Genomic DNA, 22,132 nt, shown 5'->3' with positions numbered 1-22,132 from the left:
TTTAAATTGAATTCCCTGCCTCAAGATGGCTTCATATGTACCCACATGAACCTCTCAGAACTACATTTCCCATCACTCTCCTGCTCACTGGTAAATCCATCTCAGTTACATATGTGAGCAGGAGGATGATGATAAATCTAGTTGTGAGAAGTCCATGTGGGTACATTAACACAATACACATGGGAACATGTAACACAATAAAATAAAAAGGTCCTTGTGTACCTTTTAAACTTGTGGTGTTGCAGCTAGATCTGAAGGGCTTCAAAGTGTAGTGTCTGGAAAATAATATGATCAAAACAGTGAGAATGTTGTCATACTAACAGGAACTAAGAACATATTTTTAGACCATTTACAACCCTGAGTCCATAGTCTAACCTAACTCCAAACACATACAATGTAATAGAGAAGCATTGAACTGCAATTTTGATGTAGCTAGTATCAATTGCAATCAACCCAACTCTCTGGGTTATTATTATTATTTAGTGATTTTTGACCATACAAATTCCAAGGACTCCTTGTGCACAGCCTTCAACTCATAGCAAAGATTCTCAATCGGATTTAAAGCGAGACTTGATTAGGCCAATACAGATCCTTAATTTTATTCTTTAACCACTCTGAAGTACATTTTCATGTGTGTGCTTTGGATCGTTGTTGTGTTGGAACGTCCAGTTGTGCCTTAGCAAGTTTTGTAGCAGAGGGTTTCAGATGATTGACCAATACATTTTGGTATGCTATGGAATTCATTATATCATGTATTGGAACTACACTTCCTGTGCCTTTAGAGGAAAGACAACCCAATAGAAGGATACTACCACCTCCATGCTTACAGCAAGTATGGTGTTTCTCTTTGTAAGCCTCACCAGATTTTCTCCAAACGTAACTATCAGCATTACCAAATAGCTCAAAACCTCTGACCAGAACTTATATCCATCATCATTTAATTACAATTAACACAACGATTGCAATCTTCTGGTCAAAAATGTTAATTTACATTCCAAAGTCCAGTTGTGTTCTAAAAGTATGCAAAATTATTCACAATGTTACCTTTATGAGCTCAACAGTATGCACGCCCATAGTAAAAAAAATGACTGGACTGGTACAAACTACCTTCCTTCTTTACTGACATGAGTTATACCATGTCCATAAACAAACACAACTAGAATGGAAGTTTCTGGGGAAACTTTGTCTGCGGTGTAAAACGAGAGCATTGACGTTATTTGCCTATTCAACTGGTTGCTTTAAAAGTGTAGTAAAAGTGAATTCAAAGGCTGTAATCTAGTTTTTTTTTGGACCAAGTTTGACCATGAACGACAGGTCAAAGTCCAAGACATTTTTAGAAAACTCTTAGTTGGTTTCCTATACATATTCAGCAGTAAATATGAGTATATATGCAGTTTTTAAAAGAGATTTAAGCTATTATAGCATTTAGTTGTGCAGTTTGATCAGTAACGAAAGGTCAAAATGGTCAAAGTCCAAGACATTTTTAGAAAGGTCTTAGTTGGTTTCCTATAAGATTTCAGTGGTAAATATGAGTCTTTTTGAGATTTAAGCTATTGTGGTGTTTTGTTGTCCAGTAACAAAAGGTCAAATTAAACAGCAAGGACATATTTTTATAGAGCATATTATGGTTCCTATACGTGTTCTGCCTATCTGCCCTCTTTCAGGAGTTATGAGCTTCAGATATTTAACACAATTTGACAATTTATGGCAAATACTATTTTATACCACCAGGTTAACCTGACAATGAAAAACTAGATAAGATCAAATAAATCACTACTACAGTACTTGTTAAGCAGGCACATATTAAGATTATAATTATAAGATAATAATTATAAGATTATAAGTCTTGTGATATGCTTACATTTTATATTTCAAATGACAAGTAATTAAACTTTGAATTACCATGAAAAAGCTTGATGTTATCAAAACAGGAAGAGTGGATATAAAATATCATATGACCAAACCATGCAAGTAGTTAATACTCATCACAAATCCACAGAAAGGTTAAGAAATACATCACAGTTGCTGTGGCACAATCAGCTATTTTCCTTGTACTTTGTATGTCAGGTGGTGAAGTATTTAAGTGACCTGGAGTCTGAGAATGTTAAAATAGTCAATGGAGCTCTTGGCTTAGAGTACTAAACCCACATTTTTTGTTCTAACAAGGCAGTGATCACAAAAAGAGTAAGAAGTGCCATGTATACATACACCTTTTAAAATGAGATTAAAGAATCCAAAAAGAGAGATTGAAGTTACTCTTACATTCAAAGTTGAGGATGTCAGATTACATGTGTGAGGGGCTTGATTATAAAGGATACTGGCCGGTTTACAAAATCCCAGAAACATTTACTTCATACTGGTTGTTAACTCCATGTCCACAAGTATCATTTTCCAGGTGGAGCATTCAGTCAATGGACATTTATTTATTGGAAAAAAAACCACAAGTAAATCTAGTTTGTTCATTTATTTAGATCCAACTACTACATAAAAAGGCTGCAACATCAAGAGGTACGATTTGATACATAACAGCAGTTACATTAAACTAGACATTGCTAACATACCTGTTAAAACAAACAAACAAACAAACCTGTTGCATGATTACCATCTCAGAGAAAAAAAAAACATTTTGCTAAAAACTACCACTAACAAAAACAGAACAGCATGGAGCCCTGAATTACAACTCTCACACTGAATTGAACTTTATATTTTGTTCTGAATTTAGTAACAGAAAAAGCACTCATTTATCAATAAAATGAGACACTGGGGTCTACCTTTAATGCAAACTTATTGCTACCTGGTTCTAAAGTGTGTAGAGTAACAGAAATAGTGCATGTGCGATTTCTTAGTATGTCTTTCCCCCTCCCACACCGACTGTGAAAATGTTCACGTTTATTTTGATTTTGCAAAACCCACCCTGTTGTTTTCCCTGTCAAACTCAGTGTAATACTGGCCAATAAACACATCTCCTAGGATCCACAGAGGCCCAGCTGGGGCTGGGATGTCAAGACCCATGAAGCCACTCAGACAGATAGTCTGGCCGGCCTGACTTTCCTATGGGAAATGAAAAGGCAAAAAACACAGGTCAGAAAAGCCAGTCAATGAAGTCCTACATTTTGAAATGCATCTATGAAATAGGTTTGCTTTTCTTTAATTCCATAGTCTAGAAAACCTATTAAAAACACAGTTCCTTCTGAAAAACAAAGCCTTAAATAACATTTTAAATCTTTGTGAAAGACATGCATTTATTTCATTTAATCTATCTATCAATCTATCTCCTTTAGTGAACTTATTCTTGTACACAGTATGTATATTGTCCAGTTTATATAAAGCTATAGCTACACTTCTTATATAACTTAAATTTTACTAGACCACACATTAAATATTTATAACTTCCCCAATAGCAACATCACAATCTATCAGTGCATTCTGTAATCCAAGGTCCACTGGCTACATATTAAAAGAACAGGTATTTTTAGTAACTGGTGTTTGGGATTCCCAAATGCAACATCAATGAAAACCTTTCAAACAGCTCACCTTCAAGATGTACTGATCCCCAGTTAGGGTGTAGGTCTGACCTCCAAGTTTGAACGAGATGGCAGGAAGAGTGGGCACTTTCTTACAATCAACCATGTACTGAAAAGACAATGACTGACTTTGTTACACATGTAAGATATTTACATAGTTATGCATTTCAATTACCAGTAGCTGGCTATTCGATATAAACAACTTCAAGTTAATGTTAAAACTTGGGGCAATTCTGTCTAGGGTGAAACAAAATTACCTGCTATTATAGACAGTGAAATGTGGTACATGTGCTAGCCTACTATAAAATTGAGAATTCTTATATTCTATATACACAGTTGTAGTCAGAAGTTTACATACCCCAATGGAAATGTATGAGACTTCCTAAAATTCTTTATTTTTGAGAAATTTCTAGAAATATTTTGTAGCAAAAGTTTTGCTTATGAAAAACAAAAAGATACAAGAAAGACATATTTATTTCAGCAATCTTTTTGCAAAACTCCAAAAAATGCTCATTCAAAATTATTCATACCTGACAAGGAAAAGTACATTCCTAGCTAGCTGAGGTACCTTTAGCAATAAACAATTAGAATATTTGTCAAATGAGCTTTTGGCATTATTATTTAGTGATTTTTGACCATTCAAATTCCAAGGACTCCTTGTGCACAGCCTTCAACTCATAGCAAAGATTCTCAATCGGATTTAGAGCGAGACTTGATTAGGCCATTCCAGAGCCTTAATTTTATTCTTTAACCACTCTGAAGTACATTTTCATGTGTGTGCTTTGCATCGTTGTTGTGTTGGAACGTGTTCAGATGATTGGCCAATATATTTTGGTATGCCATGGAATTCATTATACCATGTATTGGAACTACACTTCCTGTGACTTTAGAGGAAAGACAGCCCAATAGAAGGATACTACCACCTCCATGCTTACAGCAAGTATGGTGTTTCTCTTTGTAAGCCTCACCAGATTTTCTCCAAACGTAACTATCAGCATTACCAAATAGCTCAAAACCTCTGACCAGAACTTATATCCATCATTCAGATGCCATTTTTGTGTAAGCGATTGCACTTGTGATGTTTTGCTAAGAGTGGCTTTTTCCTTGGCCTGCAACCATGCAATACTTGACCTATGGTTGAAATGGAAAGACCAGTCGCACTTGCAGCCAGTTCACTTTGAATATCTTTGGCAGTCAATCTCTGATTGTTATTAACCTTCCTCACAATTCTTCTACTTTCTTCCAGACAAGGCTACATTGTGACAGTACCATGAGTCCTGTATGTCTTGATAATAGAAACAACTTGAACTTGGGATAATCAAATGCTTGGGAATATTTTTGTATCCTTCTCCAGCTTTATGAAAATAACTAAAATTATTTTCTGCCCAAGGTCAGAATTAGGTTCTGCATTATCATATTGAATTTTCTAGCACCTTATAAACAATACTCTCATAGCATCAAAAGGGTATGGATACTTTTGAATGAGCAAATAAAAAAAAGTAAAACTTTTTCTACAAATGATTTTTCCTAAAATTTAGAAAGGTCTAGAAATTCTAAGTTTCTATTAGGGGATGTAAACTTTTGACTACAACTGTCTGTTTGTGTGTATATAAAGAAATTAGAAAGTAAGTTTACCACACCAACGCACCATATCACTGATGTTGTAAACTTTCTAATCCCCCTTTGTATTACATACTGCATGTGGTCATTTCGCTTTCAGACATACCTCCCCCTGGATGAGTGGGACAGCTCCAATGGCTTTCTGCAGGGCTTTCACCTCTGCAGATGGTCCAGTGATGAGAGAGGTTCCAGTATCCACGATGGCTTCACAACCCCCCTTGCACAGAGTCAGCTGGCTTCCAACACCCAACCTGTACAAAACAAACATAAGACGGTTTTAAACATCACACCACCAGTACAATCAAAGTGTTCAATAAATACAAATCTATAAAATGAAAAGGCAATCTGTAAAATAAAATAATCAACAGAACACAGTGTTGTTTTCTGTGCCTGTTTTCCTCAAAGGTCGGTATCTATTGACTCGCATCCTATCGGTGTGCCATTCTGCTTTAGATTTACTACTGAAAATGTCAGCCAAGAGCTCAGTATCATCTAGAGGGCATTTACATATATCCTGCGAAAGCTTCTGCCCCTTCTTACTGCTTGTATAAGCAAGGGCTGGAATGAGGCGTTTCAAATCAGTAGAATCTGTGGATTCTACAACATACATTATTGTGGTGGACCTGCTATGTCCATTTTCTTTACTGATACTTTGTATAAAAACCAACAAGGCTGAATCAGAAAGGAAAGCTTCAGTCAATAAAAAAAAAAAAGTATGAGATAGATAGATAGATAGATATACTGGGTTCATCAAGAAAACACAGATGCAAACAGGAAGACTGTATAAGAGACTTTTACTCATCCATCTTAAGACTTTATATTCCTTACTAAAATAGAAATTGTCCAGATGTTAAGATTATTTAATTACACCCCTAATTCTAATCATATATATCCAACCGCATGGTTTGTATATCAAATGGCTTTGGCACAATATAAAGCCTCTACTTACTTATCCATATGGATCTGCCAGTAGGCCTGGCGTGTGATGTTCAGGTAGTTGAACTCTCCAGTGTAATATTTGGGATCAGTTCCCCCCAGCAGCAGTTCACCCCCTGGTTGAGTGTCTGGGTTCCTGAGATGACAGATTTATTACAAATATAAAAAATGACAATGAAACAGACAAAGTGAATTAGCGATGCACTCTGTTAATATAATTTTTACCACTGACGATATGACAAATGAAGTACAGTACATATAGTGTATAGCTAGTTACAATGTTTTGCAACTTTGGCATTCACTTGTATTACAAGGTATCTCCCCAGTTCTTCATATAAACAGTACATTTTGTACATACATACCCCCATTTTGTAAAATACTGCAATAGTTTTGTCTCAATAAGAAAGTACTAAAGAGGTTGAGCTTCACTGAAGGATCAGCATTACCTGTTTAGGTAAAAAGAGAAGACATTCTTTTCCACTTTTTTCTGGCTCATGATATTATCAAAGACTGGAGTCACTTCATCCACAGCGATCTTTGGGTAAGCCATGCCCAGGATTCCATCAAACTTGGCAGCAATAAACGCCACCCCAGGTTGTTTGATGGCTTCCCCAAACACCTGACCGTCTACAGAAATGTCCCCAATCTGAGAAACAAAGAAAGGGATTTACTCATGCACTATGGACAATAAAAGATAATGTTTAAAACCAAACCTGTGCTGTTGTGTACCTTGCACGTATCTTGGCTAAGAAACCCAGAAAGACTGCCTGAGCCATACTGGATTGAAAATGCTGCCCCATTCTTCACGTAGGTGCTCGATTTTGCAGAGTTATACTTGTGGTGAAGCACTAAAAGGAAATGAAGAAAAGATTGCTAGAATCTTAATTTTAATGTATGTATCTCGTTTATTCCAGCTCCGGATTTGCAAAAACGTCAATTCTTATGACCTTTTTGAGGGGCACAGCTCTTTCTCCATCAGATGCATTTTTCTCCATCTTTCAACCTTTTATCTTTTTTCCCAGAATTTGGTCACCTTGATCTGGAATGACCATCCCACTATAAAATGGCAAGCATTTCCATAAAACTTACAGCAAGCAATATCAGTCAGTGAGCAGTGGATAGAAGGCACCCACAGGTTGGAAGAGCCGGTATCAAAGACCACAGTGAAAAGCTGAGGTGGAGTCCCAATCCCAATCTCTCCATAGTACTGAGCCTGAAAGGACACAGATTCGACAAATCAGACAACACTGTACATGTAACAGACGGAGAGGCCTGACTGCATTGTAAAGCGGACAGCAGGGTATTTGACTTTGGACTAGATAAGTCCAAAGCCAAAATGACATCTACAGATTCTACCAAACTATGACTTCTTGAATGGCAATCATAACCGTTGCTTTGATGAAACTACTCAGTAGTCAGGTGGGAGATTTTATATATATATATATATATATATATATATATATATATATATATATATATATATATATATATATATATATATAATAATGGTAGTTATCTTTTGTTTCAATCCCAAAGAATATAGAATTAGAAAACAATACAGTTTTCATTATGATTAGGGAATTATTTATTTAACAACTGAAGTAAAAAGGTAAAACTTGCTGACAATGTTTCCCCTTGACATTAAACTGTGTGTGGATCCACCAACACTAAAGCACCCTGCGATTAATATGACACTGCAAGCTGACCTCATGTGGTTTTGAGCTGCACACTTTAGCAAGCAGTCAGGCGCTAGCAGTATGCGACACACAGCCCACTCACATGTCTTAACTTTTACCACTATTTCTTAAAAGAATGCATAAGTTGGTTAACACATTTTCTGTAAGCCTTCAAATGGAAATTTCAATGGTATTAAAGCATCTAATTTTTTTTCCCCCAAATAAAAAATAAATAAAAACTTTTTTAAAATCTCCAAATAGTCTAAAAATGCAAGGCATTTTAATTAATGTCAACTGTAGTCTCTCATGTTCTGCTTCTCTTCCACAGATATTACCCCACAGCTACAGAATCAGAGGAGTTCAAACAAATTCAGACATGTGGGACTTTAACTTACAATAAAAACAATGCAGGACTCTTGTAATCTTACAGGTGTTCATTCTTCTGTTTGCATTTTAAATTTTCCTTACAAAGATAAAAAAAAAAAAAAAGAAACTTTGCAGTAACACAGCAAAATACCCATGTATTAAGTGCTGCAACACTGAAATGCTAGCATAAACCATGGCTAATGTACTGTTAATTGCAGCTCCATTTTGAAGGGGTTAGTACTATGCTGTGACTTGTCTGTTGGCAAACACACTAAACAGTGAGTAATAAAGCCCTGGTCCAAGAGCATGTGATGAAGCCTGATAAAGCAAGCAGCAAGCTGACAAGGCAGGTTGAGGTGGGGAACGCCTGTTCACACTATTTTGCTTTATTTACTGCAAACACCTTTCCAGATCTGGATTTAGCTGTTATAACATGCCAGCTTAGGTTGATTTTTAAATGCATAAGTAGCTGCTCCCTTGCCAGTATGATCCAACTGGCAGATACTGGGATTTATAGCAGCATGGCTTAAAAAAAACCAAAAAACAAACACAATAGATGTGTGTGGTTGATTGGTTTCACAGGCTACTACTGGTCGTAACTCCTTAAGACATTAATATAGGTTATTCATCTTTAGCTTAATGAAAAGGGTGACATTAAAACAAAGCGATGACCTGGAAAACTCTCTGGAACAGCCCAGTGCTCCATATCATATGACTACTACTGTAGAACTCAAACAGTAACTCAAAACAGGCTTAACCCGCTTTAGAGCTTTCAAGAAAAACAAAACGAAACAAAAACGCTCCTTATCACCACACTTATTTTATAACCAGCACAGCGCTAATGTGGTGATTATGAGAACACATTTCTGGAAAGAATCAAACAAGGCTACATTTACTGGCATTGATCAGCATTAACACAGAAGGCAAGCAGTTTAAACTGGTTTGACTTAGGAGTAGGGCTCAAATGGCAAGCTACTGTACGTAACAAAGCAATGTTTACAAAAAGAGAACACTTTTACTGTGTTAAATGTAACCTCACTTTCTACGAGACAATCCATCTCCCTTAGACCACATCAAGGTTTTTTTTTTTTTTTTTTTTTTTTTTTTTTTTAAACTCACATCAAGATAGTTTTTGAGAGTCTCTGGAGTAGGTCCATCTCTGGAAGGGAAGTCTAGATTGTATTTTAAATTATGTTCTTCAGAGACCAGCCCTTCAACACTTCTACCAGCATCGGACAGAGTTCTTCTGAGAGATCGGAACTTTTGTAGAGGAATTCTTCAAAAAAAGAGGAAAAAAAGTAGGTTGAGTGAGAATACTACAGCACTTCATTACACAGATCCCTCCGTATACTGACTCTGTTAATTGTGCATCTTTATGTGCACGTTTGCTAAAAAGATTTGGTCAAGTGGCCAGACTTCTCAGTCTGGCTGTTGGCCTGCTTAAGTTCTTCAGTTAATGAGGTTTATAAGTTAAAAGGGTACATGCAGCTATGGCCAAAAGTTTTGCATCACTCTACAGAATTATCTGATTTTGTTTCAGAAAGTCAAATGAAACCTGCTGAATAATAGTACAGCAACGTACCGAATTATATAACGGCATGTAGTTTTCCCATATACTTAAAAAACTAACATTTTAAAATGTGACATTTCAAAATCTAACATGAAATACTGTACTACTGTTATGGCTTCCGGTAGACTTTTGCAATGTCATTTTGTAGTTTCTTTGACCTAAATTATGTCATAGTTTTTTTTTTTTTTTAATGATGTTTCTGTCCTAAAATTCTAGGTGATGCAACACTTTTGGCCATAGCTCTAGAACACAACACAGTTCATGCAAAGCCTTTGTAAAATGTCACATTTATTATTAGGTTGTGTTATTATTAACCTCTCCATAGTGCTCTGTACTGTTGGGAGGGTGCGGCCATTATCTTGACTGCAGAGTCTCAGGAAACAATCTCCAGTGTCATGCAGACAGGTTATTTAAAAAGATGATCAACTTATTAGTGAATTATGAGGGGGGGGAAAAAAAAAAAAAAAACTTATTTGGCTTTCTTGCCATGTGCAATTGAAACAGGCACTGTTTCAAAGCTTTGCTGATCCTTTTCTAAAAGAGGAATTTTAAACTACTTAGGTCACTTTTAGCAGACAGATGGAAATCATATTGTGGTTTAAAGAACTTTAAAAAAGTGCACGCCATAGATTTAAGGTAGATATGTCAATAATAGAAATGCATACCGAATGCACGTAGGCATTGCAATGTGTTGTGCATGGGTGCCTCTGTTTCCACCCGAGGCCACCAATGCTACCAAACACACAATTACGTATCCATTGTGACTTCCATTAATGATTCTGAACTGCGCTGCAACGAAATTAAATCACCCCTGCATGAAATGAATACACCTACGCTCTTACATAAACTCTCTTTTAAATTCCTAAAAATGAATACACTGGTTAAATTATTATTGCATTGATCTGATGTTGCTCTGCAGTTTACACTATTCGTTGTGAGCGAGGTCTGCGTGCAATCTACAACAGAAGTGAATTTGTTACTTGTTATCAGTACGCCTTTATAAACAAAATAAAACTGGCAAGCTTACATAATGAACATGTTTAAATGACTTGCAAGTAGAGCAACACAACATAAAGGCAGTACAAAGCGTGAGATAACATTTAAGTAATGTGTGTAGATTAAGACGAAGCAGATGTTGTTGTTTTTCCTGGCTTTATTTACAATTTAAACATACATAACTGTGGATGCACTAATTCAAATGAAATATGGTTAAAGCTCAATTAGATTTTTAGTACATGTAATGACTAACACAACTCGATTTATTTGTGCTAGAAACGCGTTGGTTCCTCTTTATTACATACAAACAATACTGTTGCTATGTTGCAACGGCAGTATGTGACGGACGTGCTTACCTGACAATAGCATTGGTGGTCGCGATAAAGGCAGCAAACAGAATTATATACGAGAATTTCATTATTATTATTATTATGTTGTTGTTGTTGTTGTTGTTGTCCTTCTGGATGTCAGTGCTAAACGTTGGTTCCCTGAATGATATTTAAACGATGACAAAGCAGTTTCGTGGGAGTTTAAGCTGCCTCGCAGTCAGCCGACCTTAAATTATTTTTGCGAACAGTCATGTGATGGTGCGGTGCCATCAAGCGCGAGAAGTCACCACCCAAGCTTATCAATGTTAAGTGTTTTAGTCATCTTACAACATCCGCGGATTTTGCAATACTGTAGTTTGTCAACAACATTTACAGCAAACAACTAGCAAAAGGTCTGCACATTTCAAAACTATCTCAGACAAAGTCAATATACACCGTTTGAATTGCATTGTTTTTGCACCAGATCTACCTGGTTTACATGATTGTAATGTGTGAGCTTTCCAAAACAATTTCTATGCAACGACAATGTCTTTAGAAGGATGATTTATGTTGAGTATGAAGAAAAACAGACACACAAAAGTAAACGGCCTAAAAATTGAACAGACAAGTATTTTAATAAAACAAACACCTGACCTAATTCTACAGCTAACGTACAATGCCTGCTTTATATTCTAAATGTTATAAGTAGGAGGCAGGTGACTCATTAGTCACCTGGTGCAACCTACAAATTAAATTACTTTTTAATCCTTTGGCAAATATAATTAGCTCATTTTAGTGCAGTTGTGAATGAAAACAGTGTAACATATTCTAAAACTAATCTCCAAGTGAGTCTGATTTTGTTTTTCATATTTAAATAATATCCTATTTCAACCAGACCTTTTATTCATTTAATCTAAAGCACAGTACAGCAACAGGAATTATACAAACTACATTGCATTGTTTTGTTTTTAAGCATGACCAGTTTTTAAATGAGTTATAATTGGAGGGAATAGTTAGTATTGAGGTTGCATGTTGAATTAAATCAATTTGTGTCCAGGCTTTAAACATTACTTCTTGCTATTATAGAGAAATAAAAGAAGAACAAAAATCACGTGAGGTGCAAACGCAATACAAATGTTTCTTGTTGACATTAACCATGTTGTTGCAGTATTTCTGAAATCATACGGCTCTTTAGCACATTCAAAATCTGCACAAATTCAGCTACTGCTGCTGACTTGCTTGAGTTTAGTATACATTTAAGGCCACAGATATAAGTAAAAATCCATTGACACAGAACACAATTCAATATCAAATTGTGGTGGTAATGTTTTGCTATTAGTCAAAGCTAACTTTGTGATAGATTTGATCTATCTCCACTCAGCATTTTACTGGCAGTAAATTCACCTGGTTTGCAATAACCACTTATTTTAGGGATGATCCAAGGATAAATACTTGATGTGATCCAATTCCCCAGTGCTGGAGTGTGCCAAAAACAATCCCACTGTGGTTTCTTCCAGCAGGTCAATGGCTGATCAAAACAACCCTTTAGATTAGGCTTCTCAAACTCGGTCCTGGGGTCCCCCTGTCTGCTGGTTTTCATTCCAACCGAGCTCTCAATTACTTAACTAGACCCTTAATTGAATGGATCATTTGCTTAATTAGACCTTTTTACTTGTTTTCAGCTGTTGAACAGTTGCATATTTCAAGTTATGTATAACATTTGATAAGTAACTTGAACTGCACTTTTTTTTTTTTTAATTGAAAAATGTGACATTTCAAAATCTAACATAAAATACTGTACTACTATTATGGCTTCCAGTAGACTTTTGCGATATCATTTTGTAGTTTTTTTGATTACATGATGCTAAATACCGTCATACACTTTTTCTTTTATTTTTTTTTGGTCTCAATCCTAAAGTTCAAGGTGATGCTAAACTTTTGGCCATATCTACAGCTGCGCTATTATTTCCAAAATTAAAAATGCAGTACACATATTTGACCTCAAGAGGACACCGATGAGCTCCTTGAACTTTTTACTTGTTCTATTTTTCTCTTAAAGCTCTGCTTTTACATTATATAAAGCATAAGTATATAATATAATCAGGCACACATGAATTAAAAAATATGGGGTGTGAAGGGATTTTTTTTCTGGCCTTAACAAATCATAGGTACAATCAGTGTTTTTTTGAATGTCATTTATTAAGGCAAAATGTCTACACAAGGTTGTGAATTCTGAAGAATATAGACCACGGAGAGCCTTGAACAATTGCTACACAGGATTCCTTTTTTGTAACAGTATCCAGAGTTAGTGAACTGTGATAACAATGTGTTTGAAAAAACTATTTAAAAGTACAGATAAAGCAAAGCAAGTGAATATCTCTATTTTCACCCACATTCATATTGCACCTTGTACCCCTAAATGCAATCCATACGCACCTGGGGCTAATAGAGGATATACACATTCCCTAACATATGCATTTATAAAAGAAAAAAGATTGTTGAAAATAATGCATTGCTGTTGTTTATTATTTTCTTATTTTTTTTCAACTTAACCTTGTGGGAAGGCAATTTCAGAGAGAACACTTCATTGTAAGTGTGCAAGGAGGAGAGCTGCTCAACCCAGAAACACAGAGATATGTCTGCAAGCAATTGTGTAAACATTGGTCTATACAGATAGTCGTTTTTGGTGGTTTCTGTCATGGGTCCCTGAGTGAAAGTAATCAACTAAGAGGAATCACTGGACTGCTGTTTTAGTCCCTATAAAATGCATGCTTGTCTTTTATAAAACTTAAAATGGAAGAAAACAGCTGTGTGGCCACCTGGGCTACAAAGCCATTATTATTATTATTATTTTCAGCATGCCAATTTTCACCACTGGCTTTTTTTTGTGACATACACTTAAAATTCCTAAGTGATGTAATGAGTTTATAAAAATACTTTGCAGGAAGCCTGATGATTGTTAGCAGGAAGATGGCACCAAGGCTGCCGGTGTGCCAACACCCTGGGCCCCCCAAATGTGGTGCATCCCATCATCGAAGATGATGTGTGGTTGTATCTGGGAAAGAATAGGATCCTTGGGGGCCCCGTCCAAGAAGAACGCTTCATTCACCTCCAGCCCCCAAGCGCGCAGAGTCTTGATAGCCCGGGCGCTCATATCCCTGTTGCTCCGGGACGTCATTAGGTAGATACAGAGAGGACTGTTGTCAAGGGAGAATTTCTTTCTCATCTCCCCGAGAAGCATTGCAAACTCCTTCAGAGGTCCCTGAGAAAGTAAAAAAAACAAGATAACACACTATAACATGTGATGTGAAAATGTAAAAAAATTGAATAGAGAACAAGCAGCAGAACAAGTGAAGCAAGAAGAAATGTGTGTGGCTTCTAATGGGGTATTAGACTTTTTACCACCAGTTTGTATTGTATTTTGGTTTATCAACAAAAATAGTTGTACTATTCATTAGGCTACATATGCCCATTAAAATAAATCATTTGGTTTTTTTGTGTATTTGCAGACATTTTACTGTGTTCTGGTCTAACGTAGCGTAATATTCTTTTACCAAGTCAACAGGTAGTTTACGTTTCCTGCCCATTATAAAAAAATAAACAAACATTACCAGTTTACGCTACACAAGCTGCTGTTTTCAAGCAATTTCTAGACACAACATTCAATTTTTCCCATTTAGTAGTTTATTTTTCAAAAATAACCTACTTACAGCAGACACAGCTAAGAATCTACCTACAGAACTCAGGTCAACAGGATTAGTTTCCGACACTGGCAACTACATTTTCCATACTAATCATTGTATTTGAATCACAGACTGCACATGTTATATTGAGGTTTTTTCAGGTTTAACCCGAATGCACACTTAAGCAATCAGGGGTTAGAAATCGGGTTAAATGTGGTAAAACCTGAAAATCATAACTCCTACTTGTAATGCATGATTATGGCATTTAAATAGTGTCACTCACTGTTACCTCTTACTTCTGTATGTAACTGGCAGAGCTAATTTAATTACCTCTCCGATGGGGACAGACTCCCGAAGCTTCTCATAATTCACCGCCTCACAGAGTCCTTTCTCTCGGAAGATGCGCTCCGTCTCAGCTGAGAAGAGAATGGCGTCCCCGTCAAACACCACCCTCAGCTGGTCACTGAGAGCCACAACTTCCTGTTTGAACACCATGGCAGCAGGAATACCTGAAACAAGATATTAACATAATATCATAATATATAAACTTGTTTCTCTAAAGTTTGACTGAACAGGGTGAGCCTATTGAGATATTTGTCCTGCATCGCTGCTGTATGACACAAGGTAGCTTTCACATATTAAAATTCAGTACAGGCAGGCATTGTGTGATAAAATATCTTCTAAAAAGTTAAGTGGTAACTTTATTCTTTAATTTAAATAATAATACAAATAATAACATAAAATGACACAAATTAGACTCCTTAAATAACTTTTTCTATTAAGGTGTACATTTCCAAAATGAAAGTGTGGGGGTAGAGGTTGGGGGGAGCTAGATTATGAACATATGTGGTAAAGTAAAACTTGTAAAAACAAACAATGTATAGTACCTCTCTTCAGGGCATTGCAAACATCCGTTTTGTCTGCAGACAAGAACAATTTCACATTGTTAGAGTGCAGGTATTTTGTGGAATCTTCCTCACTCACAAAACAAAATCTGGTGATGTCCAGACCTGCATGACAAAAGAACAACAATGAGTAAACCTCAGGGGGAATGGTGTGTGGGGGGGGATTGCAAATCGACGGAAAAGCGACTGGCAGTGGAAAGAAAGGACACAAACCTGTAGCCAGTAAATAAACCCAAAGAGTTATTCTGTATCATGTTAATCTAAATTTAGCAAGAGATATCTTTAACATGATTATTTATTCATTAGCTGGCTTTCTCACCATAATGTTTTGCACTGTTAATTATCTGTGAGCCACTTTGGGGGCTGTTATTTGAAACCAGAATCACATCAAACAGCAGTTTTTCCTTGGGATTCTTTTCCAGGAGCTTCTCATTTACCATTTGGGCAGCCTGGAAAACAAAGAATCTACAGTCAAATCCTAGCCTAGCTGAGGTACGTATGCATCATACAGACTAGTATAAAGCCTACACATTTGTGCATTAATAAATATCTGATCAAACACTTTATGGCAGAAGCCAGGCATTAAGAGTACTTTATCAGTAAAATCTACTATTTCAAGTAGATTTTCTTTAACCTGCTTTAAATGTTCATTTTGACAAACCCAAATTTTCAGTTAAATCCTACTGAAAATATATAGGGAATATGTTTTCTATAACAGAGGTATAAATGTGAAACAGTTTCTATTATTGTATTACAGCAAACTTAATGGTGTAATGACACCAAATTAGGTTAAAATCTAAAGTTACATGGTTGGGTTATTAAAACATTGGAAAAGTCAGTAGTTAAGGGTAGTTTCAATTCCATGTCAAATGCACCAATCAAACAGAGTTACAATGTCTTTACAGTATATGTTCATGGGATATTGCCCAAAGTTGAGCTGCTGTACCTGACTCAAGTATTAACCTTCTGATGGATACTTAGCAGCAGCAGCCCCTTAAAGACTAAAACAAACACAATGACAACATAGACGGCCCACTAAAGCAAACGGATTTCAAAGGATAATGTAAGAGAAAAGTGTAGAAGAGTTTACCTTGATGAAGTTAAAGGCAGTGCCCTCCTTCAGTGGCTCATTCTCTTTGGCTATCTGATGGGTTTCAGATAGCCTGTGCTCCTCCTCCAGGTCAAAGATGGCTCTGCAAGAGACAGCGATCACAATCGCTCGGTTTGTGTCTTTCTGCAGAAAAATGATAAATATTTTTAGAAAGGGAAATTAGCCCGCAGTGGACAGAAATCTACAACACTGTCTGTGCCCCCAAATGCATCACAAAATAATATACAGGGATGAAAATAAGACTCCTATTTCATAACATTTCACCTGTTCCAGGTTTTACTACAAGCTTAATTAGCCACAATGTATAGGTAACAAGCTCATGTGTCTGATTATATTCTTACAAAACCAGGAAAGGATCAAAGTGCTGTGCAATTGGGGGGTTATTGCAATCCCTGATATCTCCTAACAAATCAGAGGGACACAGTTTCTGACATTTAGCAGGAATGGAAATAAGATTCCAATTGGGAAGCAGTTTGGTCCACATAATAGCTTAGTTAAGCCCCAAGTATAGGTGACAATATGGATATCTTAATTCCACCTCTGAAATATAAAGTTTTAGAACATGTAACAAAATATTCTGGGCTCACGATGGTCTATTACACCGTGTAACAATTTGTATTTGTGGGGAATAATAGCCATTTTATATACTTTTGAGGTATAAGCAATTAGGAAATAACACTTACTACCCAGGAACAAAAACTGTGTTACATAGTGTTATTATTAGGAAGTCTACTGTGCTATTCAACCCTGGTGCTCACTCAAATCTCAAACTTCTACAGTAAAAACAATCTCCTTTTATGGGCATCAACGTTATAAAATGGGCTAAAATACGTGTAAAAAGATGCAAAGCCTTTACCTGCTTTACTCCAGTATTGAGAACGGTATGTCCACATTGTTCCATTTTTTCCAGCCTTGTCTGTATTAAACACAATAAACACAGATGTCTGTAGTAACATGTCCAACTTCAGAAATAAAATGAAGTTAAAATACAGCCGGTAAAAACAGTATATTGTATCTGCATCAGATTAAACAGGTTCGACATACCACCAGTCTACCTACCCAGCAAACAATGCCGAAGTCAAGCCAATAAAATATATTATTGTCAAGCGTTCGTTACGCACACACAATAATATGTAGAAATTCAGTGTCAACATACAAATTACATTTAATACAAATATAACACGATGCATTCTGCAGCTAAGCTGTCACCTTGACAACTTCACGTTGGCATCTCACAACGTGTGTTTACCACTTCATCCTTAAATACATCAATAAAACGAAATATAGTAAAACTAAACCATTAAAAAAGTGTATACTTATTTGCTTCGGAAAATATAAATCTCTTCTGGGATGATGCCAGATTTATAGTTTGCATTTGTTTGCCACAATGTCACTCACTCAGGAAGTACTGCATACACACATTACTTGTGATGCGATGTTTTTCGCAAAGGATTGTGGGATTTGTAGTTTTGATTCGACGCGTGACTTCTGCTTAGCCAACCAGCGGCTGGGGTGAAAATAGTGGGTGTTCTTACATTATAGTTGTAGCCTACGGGAGTTTTGATGATGTATTGCTAATTCATAACAATACGCTTATTTTTTTTCGCAATCATATAATGTACAATTACGCGGAGAACCTATATCATGTTGCAAAAGAACGAGATGCAGTCAAATTATCGGCTGCAAACAGATAACTACCCCTACAAGCTTCCAGTAGACTTTTGCGATATCATTTTGTAGTTTCTTTGATTACATGATGCTAAATACCGTCATACACTTTTTTTTTTTTTTTTTTGGTCTCAATCCTAAAGCTCAAGGTGATGCTAAACTTTTGGCCATATCTACAGCAGCGCTATTATTTCCAAAGGTTAAAAATACAGTACACAAGTTTGACCTCAAGAGGCCACCGATGAGCTCCTTGAACTTTTTATTTTTCTTAAAGCTCTGCTTTTACATTATATAAAGCATAAGTATATAATATAATAAGGCACACATTAATTAAAAAATATGAGGTGTGAAGGGATTTTTTTTCTGGCCTTAACAAATCATAGGTACAATCAGTGTTTTTTTGAATGTCATTTATTAAGGCAAAATGTCTACACAAGGTTGTGAATTCTGAAGAATATAGACCACGGAGAGCCTTGAACAATTGCTACACAGGATTCCTTTTTTGTAACAGTATCCAGAGTTAGTGAACTGTGATAACAATGTGTTTGAAAAAACAATTTAAAAGTACAGATAAAGCAAAGCAAGTGAATGTCTCTATTTTCACCCACATTCATATTGCACCTTGTACCCCTAAATGCAATCCATACGCACCTGGGGCTAATAGAGGATATACACATTCCCTAACATATGCATTTATAAAAGAACAAAGATTGTTGAAAATAATGCATTGCTGTTGTTTATTATTTTCTTATTTTTTTTCAACTTAACCTTGTGGGAAGGCAATTTCAGAGAGAACACTTCATTGTAAGTGTGCAAGGAGGAGAGCTGCTCAACCCAGAAACACAGATATGTCTGCAAGCAATTGTGTAAACATTGGTCTATACAGATAGTCGTTTTTGGTGGTTTCTGTCATGGGTCCCTGAGTGAAAGTAATCAACTAAGAGGAATCACTGGACTGCTGTTTTAGTCCCTATAAAATGCATGCTTGTCTTTTATAAAACTTAAAATGGAAGAAAACAGCTATGTGGCCACCTGGGCTACAAAGCCATTATGATTATTATTATTATTATTATTATTATTATTATTATTATTATTATTATTATTATTATTATTTATTAATTTTCACCACTGTTTTTTTTTTTTTTTTTTTTTGACATATACACTTAAAATTCCTAAGTGATGTAATGAGTTTATAAAAAAGGAAGCCTGATGATTGTTAGCAGGAAGATGGCACCAAGGCTGCCGGTGTGCCAACACCCTGGGCCCCCCAAATGTGGTGCATCCCATCATCGAAGATGATGTGTGGTTGTATCTGGGAAAGAATAGGATCCTTGGGGGCCCCGTCCAAGAAGAACGCTTCATTCACCTCCAGCCCCCAAGCGCGCAGAGTCTTGATAGCCCGGGCGCTCATATCCCTGTTGCTCCGGGACGTCATTAGGTAGATACAGAGAGGACTGTTGTCAAGGGAGAATTTCTTTCTCATCTCCCCGAGAAGCATTGCAAACTCCTTCAGAGGTCCCTGAGAAAGTAAAAAAAACAAGATAACACACTATAACATGTGATGTGAAAATGTAAAAAAATTGAATAGAGAACAAGCAGCAGAACAAGTGAAGCAAGAAGAAATGTGTGTGGCTTCTAATGGGGTATTAGACTTTTTACCACCAGTTTGTATTGTATTTTGGTTTATCAACAAAAATATTAGTTCTAGTTCTAGATCAATTAATACTATTCATTAGGCTAAATATGCCCATTATAAATAAAATTTTATTAGTTTTTAAAAAAACGTTTGCAAATTGTAACATATTTAAAATTTGTACATTATTATAAAAATTTCCCACTATTATTATTATTATTATTTATTATTATTATTATTATTATTATTGATGAGTACATCAGTATCGGTAATATGCCATAATTCATTAGTAATCACATAGAGACGTGTGCATTATGATACTACTACTAATATGTGATCTCACAAGAGTGTCAGTCTATATATAATATATTCTAATAATTAAATAATAATAATAATAATAATAATAATAATAATAAAATTACTGCTTGTTTTTGTTTAAATGTGCATCAGATGCATATACATATGAATGGAAAATGTATGTAAACTTGTCCTGAAAGGCCTACTTAATAATACCTAGTCTAGTTCATACTAGCAAAAGAATGAGTCATCCTATGTTTCCTAGGTAATACATTGTTGTGATAGTGCCACAAGGTATGTATCCTGGGTCTATATACATCATTGTTTTTATAATAAAAATCCTGGATTCTGCAAATTCCTGCCACTTGAACCCGTCTCCTGAGCTTCTTTCAGGCATTTATCCACTTTTTTCTTTGAAGTCTGTCCTTTAGAAAACAGTGAAATGAAGGCTTGTTTCCCTTCATCAGACTGTGGTTAATACAACCAACTGCTTCACATTGTTTTGGCATTTTATTACACAAATACGCTGAACACAGCATAGTTTCCCATTATAACCATAGCAATAATACAATGTATTTTCACCCCAGTCTCGGTTTGGAGTGCAAAGTTCCCGGATGTCCGACCATGCGAATAGAATACAAATCTAACAAAGGTTAAAAACTTGTAAATGTTTTTTTTTTTTTTTTTTTTTTTTTTAACTTAAGATGTGCTGCTATTAAGTCAATAGTGACATATTTGTTATTTTACCAGTTTGGTGCCACTCTTATACTGTGGAGCAATGGTATAGCAAAGCTGGGTGTATAAACTAGGCAGCAGATTTACATTTAACACCCAGTTCAGTGTTTTAGATATCTGGTCTCAGCTCATCAAAAGGCACCATACAGCCAATCTCAGCATCTTTCTACCATGAATGGAAAAGTAAGCTGTGGCACTTTGCATGACCAGGGGGATTAGAATGCAAATATGAGGAATTTCCAAATGTCACAAAGTTGATACTGCACCAGTATTGGAACTATCTAGAAAATTATTTACATAATTAAAAATGCGTCACAGAATCTCTTAAAAAAATAAAGGTTGCATACACAGTGTTTTTCTCACAGTTTCTTGCAGATTGCGTGTTTTACAAAAAAAGTAAGTCTCTCTATTATAGTCAATATAATGCTTGTTGATGAAATACCAGTGCTGTACAAGCCTAGGTTTTTAATTTGTAACATACACAAAGACATAGCACGGTCAGGAATCTGCTTGCGGTCTGTGTCATATCATCGGTTTGTTTTTGAAATCACATTATTGTTTATTGACTCACAAATCCCTTTTGTTTCATGCTATCCGATTTACTTTCCTAGTCCCATGATTAAAGGAAGCAAATACACTGATTCATTTCCTGCGTTCTCTTTCTACTTGAGTGACAAACATCCCAGCTAAAGCTGTAACTAAGTAAATAAGAAATCTTTCTAGAAGTCCAGCACAGTTCTGCTACTGCAGGGGCAGCAGGATTTTGTGATTGTGATATACAACAATGATTCTCAAATTGGGGTCCAGACAATGAACAACAATCATCTGTTTTTGTAGCAGTTTTGATCTTATTTGGGATTTGACTTTTCCTTTTAATTTGGGTTCCCTTTCCAAAATCATTTAATACAATGTGGCCCCACCAGACAAACCACAAGCTCTGTTGAAGCAAATTGTTGAATTTCTGTATATTTCTTTTTAACTCGATTTTATGAGTCCTTTCAGAAGCAATTTCGGCTGGAATACTGTAGTTGTAAGTACCGCGCGATATATATATATATATATATATATATATATATATATATATATATATATATATATATATAT

The 22,132-nt window shown here is 35.8% G+C and overlaps 2 protein-coding genes across 4 annotated transcripts; both read right to left on the bottom strand.

The window, feature by feature from the left end:
* Positions 1-2,449: 2,449 nt before the first annotated feature.
* LOC121294928 (cathepsin D-like) lies at positions 2,450-11,279 on the bottom strand. Its single transcript, XM_041219138.1, has 9 exons — positions 11,045-11,279; positions 9,242-9,398; positions 7,170-7,293; positions 6,810-6,928; positions 6,527-6,726; positions 6,094-6,216; positions 5,251-5,395; positions 3,535-3,633; positions 2,450-3,051 (listed from the first exon to the last, which is right to left on the bottom strand). The coding sequence occupies exons 1-9, from the start codon at positions 11,104-11,106 to the stop codon at positions 2,890-2,892; spliced, it is 1,191 nt and encodes a 396-aa protein (XP_041075072.1). The 5' UTR covers positions 11,107-11,279; the 3' UTR covers positions 2,450-2,889.
* A 1,897-nt stretch (positions 11,280-13,176) lies between these two features.
* LOC121295113 (cytosolic 5'-nucleotidase 1A-like) lies at positions 13,177-18,131 on the bottom strand. Of its 3 annotated transcripts, none has more exons than XM_041219517.1 (7): positions 18,012-18,131; positions 17,552-17,611; positions 16,675-16,818; positions 15,904-16,033; positions 15,567-15,689; positions 15,010-15,188; positions 13,177-14,258 (listed from the first exon to the last, which is right to left on the bottom strand). In XM_041219517.1, the coding sequence occupies exons 2-7, from the start codon at positions 17,594-17,596 to the stop codon at positions 13,956-13,958; spliced, it is 924 nt and encodes a 307-aa protein (XP_041075451.1). In that variant the 5' UTR covers positions 17,597-17,611; positions 18,012-18,131; the 3' UTR covers positions 13,177-13,955. The 3 variants fall into 3 exon arrangements, with proteins under 3 accessions (XP_041075451.1, XP_041075452.1, XP_041075453.1); XM_041219518.1 differs by having other exon boundaries at positions 18,094-18,131; XM_041219519.1 differs by lacking the exon at positions 18,012-18,131 and adding an exon at positions 17,755-17,969.
* Between the last annotated feature and the right edge of the window lie 4,001 nt (positions 18,132-22,132).

Source organism: Polyodon spathula, chromosome 19 (genome assembly GCF_017654505.1).
Source record: "Polyodon spathula isolate WHYD16114869_AA chromosome 19, ASM1765450v1, whole genome shotgun sequence".
Classification (NCBI taxonomy): domain Eukaryota; kingdom Metazoa; phylum Chordata; class Actinopteri; order Acipenseriformes; family Polyodontidae; genus Polyodon; species Polyodon spathula.
This window is presented reverse-complemented; position numbering and strand designations above follow the sequence as displayed.

Excerpts from the sequence above, each read along its gene's own strand:
- LOC121294928 (XM_041219138.1), bottom strand. The coding sequence starts at position 11,106 with ATGAAATTCTCGTATATAATTCTGTTTGCTGCCTTTATCGCGACCACC. Across the intron at positions 7,294-9,241 it reads CTCTCAAAAACTATCTTGAT|GCTCAGTACTATGGAGAGAT; the intron begins GTGAGTTTAAAA and ends GTGTCCTTTCAG. Across the intron at positions 6,727-6,809 it reads TTAGCCAAGATACGTGCAAG|ATTGGGGACATTTCTGTAGA; the intron begins GTACACAACAGC and ends TTTGTTTCTCAG.
- LOC121295113 (XM_041219517.1), bottom strand. The coding sequence starts at position 17,596 with ATGGAACAATGTGGACATACCGTTCTCAATACTGGAGTAAAGCAG. Across the intron at positions 16,034-16,674 it reads CTGCCTTTAACTTCATCAAG|GCTGCCCAAATGGTAAATGA; the intron begins GTAAACTCTTCT and ends TTTGTTTTCCAG. Across the intron at positions 14,259-15,009 it reads AGTCTGTCCCCATCGGAGAG|GGACCTCTGAAGGAGTTTGC; the intron begins GTAATTAAATTA and ends TTACTTTCTCAG.